This window comes from Orbicella faveolata, unplaced genomic scaffold (genome assembly GCF_042242905.1).
Source record: "Orbicella faveolata isolate gen_17 unplaced genomic scaffold, um_ofav_v1 contig_46, whole genome shotgun sequence".
In the NCBI taxonomy this organism is placed as follows: domain Eukaryota; kingdom Metazoa; phylum Cnidaria; class Anthozoa; order Scleractinia; family Merulinidae; genus Orbicella; species Orbicella faveolata.
Window position 1 is genome coordinate 5147480 of NW_028301576.1, and position 11326 is coordinate 5158805.

The 11326-nt window shown below is 39.4% G+C and overlaps 1 protein-coding gene across 1 annotated transcript; it reads right to left on the reverse strand.

Moving 5' to 3' along the window:
* Positions 1 to 374: 374 nt before the first annotated feature.
* Positions 375 to 6841, reverse strand: LOC149098091 (pyroglutamylated RF-amide peptide receptor-like). The gene is made up of 4 exons (XM_089278075.1): positions 6482 to 6841; positions 3333 to 3603; positions 1478 to 1732; positions 375 to 961 (listed from the first exon to the last, which is right to left on the reverse strand). Exons 1-4 carry the CDS (start codon positions 6607 to 6609, stop codon positions 614 to 616), a joined length of 1002 nt encoding a protein of 333 aa, XP_089134201.1. The 5' UTR covers positions 6610 to 6841; the 3' UTR covers positions 375 to 613.
* Positions 6842 to 11326: the final 4485 nt, after the last annotated feature.

Here is an 11326-nt window from a genome sequence, read left to right on the forward strand (position 1 = left end):
GCGGGAGAAGACTGCTTGTTAGTGGAACACAGTTACGAGTCCTGTCCTGCAAGCGTTCTTGCAGATATCATACCGCTGGTAATGCTATAACAGTCGGTGAGATATATATACATGAAAGAAGTGTGAAAATATTTCCAAACTAAGGTCAAAGTAAAAGTATAGTAATAATCTATTTTCGTGTAAAAAGTTTAATACGGACAGAAGGTGACTGGGTGTTAAGTTTTGGTTGCAATCACACCTCTCTCATCTATAATCGACTTACTCATTTAATTAGCTTGATAATTCTTAAATGTTTCACCAAACTCATTGAGCTTTCCACTCTCTTCGCTCTCTACACACTCTCTTCGACACTACAACACGTTGAAAGCTTGGATGTTCAGGGCTTTATTTTATGATCAGTGCACTTGAAGAGAGTTTTACAAAAAATGATCTTCTAAAAGTGACCTGGTAACTAACGAGTCACGTCACGCTGGTTATACCTTAACTGAAACAATGTTCCACGAGTTTCAAAGAATAATCGTTAATTTTCTGGGCTGTTTTGTCATTTCTCAGTTATCGATCTGGCGGTACTTTTGTCAAATTTCTCGCGATGGTGTCAATTTTACTAAGTCTGCTACAACTGGGTCTCTTCTCTTTCTGGCACTGGCACTACGCTCGGGTTGCGATCGTCCAAGTTCCGCTCTTTTCTAACAGAGTGTATCCCAGGGCGACATCTACAGCACATCATGTACTTGATCTTCTTGCTGAACTGTTGATTGATCAAAGCATACACAATAGGGTTGACAGCGGAATTAAACATGACCACTGTAGATTCCGTGACATATGCAACATCACCAGCGCCAAACACGGGAGAAAAGAAAGCCACCAGATAGGTGATTGCTCCAGACATCCAGCACAATGCGAATATGACACTAACTGTCACGACCATGAGGGTGACTCGCTTCCGCACTTTTAGCACTCCCTGGTGACCAAAAATTGTTTCTTTAAAACATATTTAAACTATTCAATCACAAACGGACATTCAAGGTGTAGCGTGTTGGGTGACAATGCATTCCCCGTGACATATATTGATAACCACTGGTCAACTGAACCACGATAGTCATGTGACGCGCTCGCAACCTCGTGTACGAATAAGTTTCGTTTATTTAACTTGGGCGTTCATTGTTGTTCAGTAACTGTTCAGTCGCGTTCAAGAGAGAATGAGGTGAGAGAACATATCCACCATAAATGGGTCTCTTCTAATGATAATTTTCTTCAATCTAAATTTATCCCGTGATCATGACGCGGGGTTATTTTAAAGATGACACCTGATTGGTTAGATCCTCTGATCACTGGCTGTGCGACCATGGGCACGACACCAAAATAACTTTCACAGCATGGCGCGAAGCTTGAAGTAGTATCATGGGGCATGAGGATATGTTCCCTTACCTCATCCTCTTTTCACGCAGTCTAACACTTTTCCTTCCTCTAACCTTACCTGCTGACGATTGTCGAAAGCATGGTTCTGTGGGCGATGAAACCATAAAGTATGAACGACTCTGGAGTAAAGTGCGGCCATTATCACAACCGGGAAAAACGCCAATAGCAGAAACCAAATCAGAGTATAAGTTTTGCCCATCCATTCCTCAGGGTATCGTCTGATGCAGAAAGTTGCTTTCGCGTCAAAATTCTTGACCAAAAAACCTGGGAAATTAATCACCAATCCAAAAAGCCAGGAACACGGAATGATCACCTGAAATAAAAGTGAACCTCCGTTGTTGAAACTGTCCTTAAGTGTTCCAGGTAAAACATTTAAAACACTTCTCTTTAGCTCTGTTCATAATTAAGAAGCATGTACAAGCAGAGATGAAGGCAGAGAGAAAATCCCTGCAAGCTCAGTGAGGATCAGGGCAAGACAACTGCACTTTCTGGGAACGTCACTGTCATCACGGTTCCATACTAGAACTAATAGTTTATACCAAAAACAATGTAATGAAGAAATGAACCTTGCATTTACTTTGAAACGTTGTCATTGGAAAAGCCTAATAAATCCAGTGGTTATTTCGACAACTCCAACTAAGAATCGTTTATCCATATTACGAAAAGTGGATATCAAAAGCAATAGAGTCGATACAACGAAGAGTTGACTTTTTAGTAGTGTACCAGCCAAATCAGCCTTTTTAAGGTATAACAAGAGTAACTGAAGAAGGCTGGTTGAGCTGGTACACTACAAACTAATGAACTCTTCGTTGGATCGGCTCTAGTTCTAGATATCCACTTTTTAAAGGGGCTCACTCGCGGTTTGCGCATATTGAAAAGTTTAGCCTAGTTTTCAAATTCGTCGTTTGTAATCCGTGTCAATCTTCATCCTTAGCCATCCTTGTTCCTTTATGGTTTACCATTATCTCTTTGGTGTTTTTCTATCTTATTAAACTGTTATTTTCAAGTTTCCTGCCATTTAAAGGTAATTTTGTATGTGGCCAAAATAACTCAAAATACCGTGACCGAGCCCCTTTAAGGTTACAATTACGCCAATCACATCAAACTTTGATCTGACTTACAACTTTTAAATCCTTTGAAATATATTGGAATTATATCTGCCATTAAACATCTTCACCAAAAATGAACCTAGCAAATGAACTCAATCATGCAGTTAAGCCTAAATCCTTTCTTAACTTATTTCTAAAAGGTGTTAAAGGAAACAGGATTGTTTATGATAAACTTGTCTCTTTTACAAGTAGGGTACCATTGAAAAGTCAAAAAAGTGGAACGGCAGTATTGCTCTTGACCTGAATAATAGCAATGATGTGGATTAGAGGTCTGCTTACACTTTGGCAGCTAGCTGCACCAAAAGCACGAAACTCATCAATTTTAAGCTTATAAGTATGGACTTCTACACAGCATTCTGCCTGCCAGCAGGCTTCTTAAAAAAAAATGGGTATCAAGCAAGATCCAAGTAGCTCCTTCTGTGTTAACTAGATCGAAAATCTGATCCATCTTTTCTGGTCATGTAAAAACACTACATCTTTTTGACAAATTTTAATGAGAAACTTCAAGACGTTAAATTGTTACCACGGAACTACCTGAAAAACGTTGTAATTTTTATGGGCTAAAATCTGGCATTACGAAGCTTTCGGTTTGAGTAAACTTCTGGGTTTTTTTTGGGAGACCTTATATATGGTGCTGCAGGTCTAACCCTTTTGAATTTTAAGATGGTGGCCAATTTTCACTGAGCTCGAGATTGCATTTAAGCCGTCCACTTTTACAAATACGCCTGCACTGCAGGCTGCGTCAAGGGCTGCTTGCTTTAAATTTCTTAACGTAAAGTCACCCTTCGTATCAGCTCATGTTACCTTAAGTCTGCGTGTCGTAAGCCTTCCTCTATTTCCAAATGGATCCATGACAGCACTGTAGCGTTCAATTGCGATCACAACCAATGTGAACACGGATGTGGCACCTCCGACCCAGGCCACGTTGCTACCTGTCAACAGTCTGCAAAGGACTGTGCCAGTCACACCGTCAGGATGAGTAAACATATGCATGAAGATGTATTGTGGTGTGAAGAATAGTCCCACAAGCGTGTCAGCAACAGCAAGGTTCACGAGAAGATAGTTGATAGAAGTTCTGTGAAATTAAATAAATCACATGATCTGTCAGATAACGAGTGCTGAGACTGGCTAATAGGGAGCTTAAGCAACGACGACGACGACGTCGAGGATGACGCCTAGTAGAAAACGAATTTATATTTTACCAGCAAAATTCGCGATTGTCTAGATCTGTTCGGTACGCCAATGGTTCTAAAAAGTGCTCAGGCTAAATATGCAATGACATCGTTCAATTCCAAATGGAAATACGAAAAATTAGCCGTCGTCGTCCACGTTCAGTAGACGACGCAGAACTTGGTCATTTCACGTTATTGTTTTACAGAGGACGGCAAAGAAATGTACCAAGAATTATAACGCACGTGCACAGCCATTGTTTTGCTCATTAAACCTTTTGTTTAGTGACGTTCTCGTTCCCGTGGTCGTCGTGGTTTGCTTAAGCTCCCTAATATTTGTGGTCGACGTCTTCAGAACAGCCTGCTCTATTCTGCTTTGTACCAGTTGATTTGAGGATGAAGGAATGGAATCAATTTTCTTATCTAGTTATTTTAGATCCCTACACTAAATTAAGACTTTTTTCACTTCGATTCAAGTTGCCGCAGACAAATACGAAGCGTAGCGAAGCTCACAGTACGCCGACCTTGGAAGGAGGTTGGTAAGGGTTAGGTATTAGACCTCCTAAAATGAATGCCAAATCCCCGGCAGTTGTAGAATCGCATATTTTTAGGTTCGAGATGGCTGTCCCAGGGGAAATTGAAAGTGAAGGACACAGCGAATCTGAAATCCTGAAAAATGGCTGCCATATGCGACAACGTAATTTTGCGTCCTCAATCACGTGTTTCAAATAAACTGGGGACTTAGCGATCCAAGACGGAGACATCGATGAAAACGTCACTTCAAAATGTGATTTCCACTATGGTAGGTCTTTCGAGATTAATCTATCTCGTGCGTTTCGTACGATGTGTGCAAAATATCCTGATAATAAATTTGTACCAGCGGTTTCAGAATAAAATTAGAGAATAAAAGATTTCCATTTGCAAGCTCGCTTTGTCGTCAAAACCTCAAATTTGGTGATTTTACGTTATTGTTGGGCAGAGTACTGCAAAAGTATGTGCTAAAATGCGTGTCACACGTGCAGCACGCTTATGTTTCGTCTTTTAACCAATCATATTGTTGTTTTGTGGCGTTCTGGTTGACGACCGCGTCGGAGATCTTAACTTCCCTATTCAAAGACAGCTCGTTCATTGAAAATAAAGAGGACTGCAAAATTGCTTATAAGAAAGCTAGGTCCACGAAATCTAAGATAGGTCGGCGAGAAAATGTTAACCGAGGTGCTGGCCCTTAGCAATAACTAAAAACCTTCTTGTAACACGGGTATCAGTAAAAAATTATGAATCCAATTCACTTTCTGTGCGTGCTGATATTGGGAGACGAGAAAAATTACTTGGCTTCACACTAGAGCTTCTAAATACACTTGGAACCTACTTTTAGTGTGAAGGGGTAAAATGTACTCACTTAGACTTTACTTAGTGACCATGGAAACGTTCGTAGTTCAAAAGAGCCGAGGTGCGCTCCCAAAAATCCACTTTTAAACATTTTATGGACAGTTATAAGGAATTGGACCATTTTATCATGTAAATTTTTAATTTTTAATTTTCTTATTTTAATTGTTAGACTTGATCCAATGCTTTGCTTTTTAATATTTTAGTGTATCTCATATCTTAGTTTTTTTTATGTAATGGTTGCATATTTGAGAATCAGTTTCTATATTTTTAATTTTTAACGCGTCATCTCTTTATTCTGTAAATATTTATATGAGGGCCACTGGTTTTTCAGTGACATTACGTTGTGTGCTACCCTCAACAAATAATGTTGGCTGTCATTATTATTAAGTATGGTCTACACCACACTTGAGTAACGCGGAAGTATATTTCTTCAGCGCATCCATATCTCGGTTACCTAAAGTCCTACAGCTATTTCTTTGCCGAAAACCGCGTTGTTTAGCTATTCTAGAGAAATACAGAAGGTTTCGTTTGTTCCTTTGTGTTGCTCCTATGTACTCTTTAGCAACAAAGCAACTATATGCATTTCTTCACGATTTTACTGCCGAACATTTACATTTGTGATATGCATGACCGATTTTACTGTCCAAATGCTTCAAGTAATATACTTTGTCACAGGTGTAAAGCCAAATTTTTTAACGTGCGATTTGAGATTTCCAAGTGCACTTGAGTCAAGTGCTTACTTGAAACTAACTTAGCTTCTAGTGTGAAGTTTATATGAAACTTCACATCATTTCACTTCTCACGGGAAGATATGAACTCAATTAATTGACCTCGCTCCCAATGTGTGGCTTCATAGCTCAGTTGGTAGAGCATCGCACCGGTATCGCGGAGGTCACTGGTTCGAATCCCGTTGAAGCCCTGATTTTTTTCAGGCTTCTTCTTTCCAATTGCTTAAATTGGAAACTTAACTGCGATGATCATTCTTCACTGTTAGCTTCTAGTGTCAAGCCAATTGTCATGGACCTCAACAATTACACAGAGAATGCATGCGTGCGAAATGCATCAAAGGTTGCATGGAAAACCCTATGTTGCAATTGCTCGTAAATTCTCATACCTAAGACATTGTTTTCAAAAAAGAAGTTATATCAAACGCACGCTCAGAAATTCAAACACGACGTTGGCTAACAATAGCGTTTCGGCCTTTCCCACTAGGTTGCAATACGTAATAACTGCGTTTCTTTCTTTTCTTTTATTTCTTTTTTTTTTTTTTTTTTTCATTTCAGTTATTTGTAAATTTGTAGCACTTTAATAGGAACTCGAGAGGGCCGGCTGGACTAAATGGCTTTCGACAATTCATTTCATTTTCTAGGAAAACAAGAGAAAATAACGTCTCACCTCATGTCTTGGTGCTTTATCACGACAAGGCAAACCAGGCAATTACCAACGATGTTTAAGACAGCGAGGATAGAGTTGGCTGTGGTTATGCCAATCTGAGCTGGAACTGATTCCGTGTATTTTAGCATTGTCCCGTGAATCTGCCGGTAACTACGTCTGATTCAGACTAAAAATCAAAAAATCAAAGTATACCGCGGTTAAAAGTAACCATCGTTTAAGTGAGATCCGTATATGAGTTAAAGACGATTTCAGATGATGGCAGCGGCGAAGGGCAGTCTAAGACAGAATTCATAGCAAGCGCAGATCAGTGATTAAAAATGTGAGTGCCTCGGCGATGTTTTGAGGGAAAGACTAAATTATGCATTAGAGCACGGATGTATCTTGCCAAGCTTCTGTTCTTTCAAAAATATCAATAAACTAGACATTATTTACAATCCGCCAGTAACATTGTCAACACGCGCATATCGAATTATCAATTTAGATTTAAGAGCTTCTGCCTGAGAGACCGGGACAGACTTGGAAATGAAGGTCGCCCGATTTCGCTTAAAATTGGTACACAAAGTTGTTATGTGGACTTATGTAATATGCCAAAGTTTCAGGTTCAATGACCTTCGAAAATGTTGACAATTGAATTGTGGGTGGGTAAATAACTTAAGTTAGAGATATTTTGTTCAAATATGTATGCAGATGATGATGGAAAAACGATCCTTGAACAAGTGGAACGAATTTAAGACATTAAAGAGTGTAAAAAAATCTTTAAGCGTAAATTCTGGGAGAAACGTATATTCGGAAAAAATCCGAGTTCCAGATGGGATTTGAACCCACGATCCAGAATCTACACTTAATATCATGTTGTTGTTGTTTCTCTGTTAAAAATGAATTTATGTCTGATGAACATGCATGCAGTCACTCTACCCTAGGATACTTAAGGGATGCAGTAGAAATCACAATGCCGAACTCCTAAAATATTCTATCTGAAACGTTAGCGGTAATCTTCTTCGGTTTCTTTAATTTCTTTTTTCTCCTTGATTGAAAGGGTGTTGACATGCCCCACTTTGGTCACGCAAACAGGTGAATTTTCGGCGGTGAGTGGGCAAATGACAATCTTCTTTAATTCATACTTTAACTTCCATTCAGAGACATTGTCAACTCTGTGGGACGCGGCCAGTTTATTACCACCAGCGCCCACTTTAATTTGACCAGTAGGTGGCTAACATCTCGATCTAACGTCGCTACTGGGAGAGTCACAGCTGGCTCTGATGGATTGTTATCTCATGCCCCACATATGTCATCTTCTTTCCAAAAGGGAGACCGTATACTCATGTTTCTACATGTAGTTTTCCAGGAGACTAAATTGCACTAGCCAGAATTTCGCTTCTCTGCCTTTGAAACACACTCAAATGAAACAAATCCACTTACAGACGGAATAGATTTAATAAGTTTGATTAATTGATCGCAGATAGTTTCTTTTTCTTGTAAATAAACAATCCAGCCGGCAAGATGTCCACGTGCTGGCCATATATTCATTTCGCGGCTGCATTTCATCAATTTACGACAGACTGAAGTAAACCTGTAACGTAGTAACGCAGTCGGATTCTATACAAAACTGGCAACTGCCTAGCGCAGAGCACGGTCGCGACCTAATGGTTAGCGCGCTGGACTCCGGATCGAGCGCTCCTGGTTACTAGGGCGCTGCCATTTCGTCTTTGGAAAGGCAATTTTCGTTTACAATGCCTCTCTCCACCCAGATGTATAAATGGGAGTCGGTGATTATCATCCTGTCTAGGGGAGAAGAGCAATAACCAATTTAAGCTCCAGCAGGTATGAGGCACTGGGCCTTGTGACGACTTACCTTACAACCTGAGGAAGCATACTGGTCGTCCTGGGGATTATCACTTCTTATTATGGAAATCGGAGTTAAGGGCAAGCAATTCTACAGCTAGGGGTGCCATGAGCAGTAGTTTTTGAAGGGAAATCCATTCTTGCCCTGTCTTATCTTTGGATATACGCAGTACACCAATTTAGTCTGGATCTGTACTGGCTGAGAAAACAACAAAAGGAAAATCTCGATAGAGAAAGGGAAAGTGTGCCAATGATTCATTTTCTGGCAATTTGGTCAGACATTCAGCGACTTGGCGGGAAACACGGACCGTCTTGAACGTCCTCAATTTATAATACCTAGGCCGTTTGCACTGAGGGACTGGGTATGAATAAATATTCAGTAACATATCCATTCGTTCTTTAGGTTCTCGAGCAAGTTCTATACCTAATCATTCTCTGCAGTATCAAGGAGACGAATCTAGAAGAGAAAAAACTGAATTCCAAGCCAATCATAGCCAGCAAACTACAGATAAGTTTGCGTGTCTTGACGTCGCCATGTACGGTATGAATCAACCTGAATTTTCATTACTCGCAACAACGCACCCACGACCAATTTATAGCTGAGGCTAAGGTTTTTAACATTGCTTCATTTTGAAGGGATTATAGGGGCATGCCTCTAAACCTGAAGCCAGGTAAGCGTTTATAGTAAGTGAATTTATCCAGACACCTTGCATATAGACTCGAAGAGCGAGACTGCATTTTATATTAGACAATTAGCTATAATTATATTCGAAGTTTCCTTAAGGTTCAAAGCCATTTTAAAGTAGTGTTACGAGAGACGTTGTAATTGCATTTAGAGTGATTGATAAGTTGTTTTCTTCAGAAAAGAACTCCTTGACAGGTGGGTTATGATACGAAATTGGATCACAAAGCTTGGCGGCTTATTTCCTGATTTAGTTAGCGCTTCATTACTCGGGGCCACAGACTTGTTTCGTTCAACGGGTTGAATAAAGTTAATATTGCAGTTTGAACCAAAAAAGATACAATGGTGCATTGTGATTAACCGGCAAGAGATGGATTGTTAGGTATATATATGTTTTTTTCACAGTGACTCCATTATCTGTAATTTTCAAGACTTCTTCCACAAAATTCATAACCGTTGCCGGACCAAAATCTGATCGGTCCTAAAAAATCACATGAAAATTTTTGAGTAACGGTAAGTCTTTTCGTTTACAATTAACTTCAGAGTCTCTAATTCATGACTTAGAAGAAAAAAGGTATTAATCGAAATTAAATGGCTGATTTTAAAGACATGCTTTGTTGAAACTTTAACCGAAAGTGGCCTGGTTAGTTATTTTCTTGTATTTTTCTTGGTAAAAAACCCTCAACCTTAGTATTTTTTTTCTTGATATTACTAAACTAAGGGCTGAACTTTGCAGGGATACTAAGACTTCACGATATAAAACATGGGCATGGAAAATATGTGGTCTGAAAAACAGGCGATTTCCGGTTGCTTCCCATATGCCTCAAATAGGACCAAGTTGTGATAACAGCCACGGACTAACGAAAAATTCCCGTGAGCTAATGTTTTCAACCATAAACGCCTAAGAATAGAGCGTTACAAATATGGTTTTGGTTTTGTCTGAAATCAATTGCACGTTGCTAAAAGAGAGATTGAAAACTGGCCAAAATTACACTGAAAATCAGCCTCCGGGGACCACTGAGGGGCTGATATCCAGAAGTCGGCTAAAAAATGGTCGTTGAACCTGAAACTTTGGCATATTACATAAGTCCACATAACGACTTTGTGTACCAATTTTAAGCGAAATCGGCCGACCTTCATTGCCAAGTCTGCCCGGTCTCTCAGGCCTAGGCTCTTAAGACTTATTGCTGGTTTTTAGTGTCACGCAATTCAAAATAGACCAAAATAAAAATAAAAACCCGTCAATAGATAAACTCCAGAATCTGGGAAATGAAAGAAGATAAATATCCAAAGACTCTCGCCAAAATTATGGTCACAGCAATTTTTCTTATACGAGATATGCGGAGAAATTTTTTACCCAAATTTATAGAGATTTGTATGGGGACGCCATGCTGGTGTCCATCCGTGTGGGCACCAACATGGCGGCCGGAAACCAACAGAAACATCTGTCACTGATTTTTGCTACAAAAGCGTGAATTTATCCCTCGAGGAACTCTAAAACATTAAAATAATACTTTTCCTAAGACATGAACTGTTCAGATAGCCAAGTTCCCCGAAAAAAGTCACTTTTTTGACCATCATGACAGCTCTCTAGGCCGTCATGCAAATGCCGCGTCACGCAAAAGCTTAGAAATTTAAGCGTAGTGTATCGCAAAACTAAGGATCCATTCGGAGCGAAAATTTGTATGAATATTAGTTTTCAGCTGCTCTTATACATCATTTAGGTAAAATCTCAGGAAGATCAATAGTTTTGTAGCTCGAAATTTAGTGACGTCATGTGAAAACCAGCAATTAAGCTACGCCCGCCAACATTTGTCGCTGCTTGATCTTCTTGATGCTTTTCGTCTTCAAAAAACTAAGAACCCTTCGTTTCGGTTGTTGAAATAATATTAGCGAAGAATGAAGCATACTTTTACTCTTTGAATACTCGACCTCACTAAATTAAATTCTTCTTTATTATTAAAATTATTTTCTATTTTTATGACTGAACTGTAAGAACGTTCGCTGACTGACCGCTGTGAAGCTTTGGCCAAATGTAGTGACAGCGTTACTTCGCTCGTACAAAACGGATTTCGGTGCGTAACTATTCTGCCGATGGATCATTTTATTTAAAAAACCCATATTATTCAAAATTTCTTTTCCTTTAAGACTTTCTCTCAGCTGCCTTAGAAATTTAAAGTTATTCAGGAATGTCAAATGCTCTAATTTCACTTTGGCGAATTACTAACTCTCTGTTCAGTGTCGACTAGTATATTGTGGTGGTCCTGAATAATAGCTTTTCACTGTTATCCGGTAACTGTCTACCTTTAGGAAAACCTTGA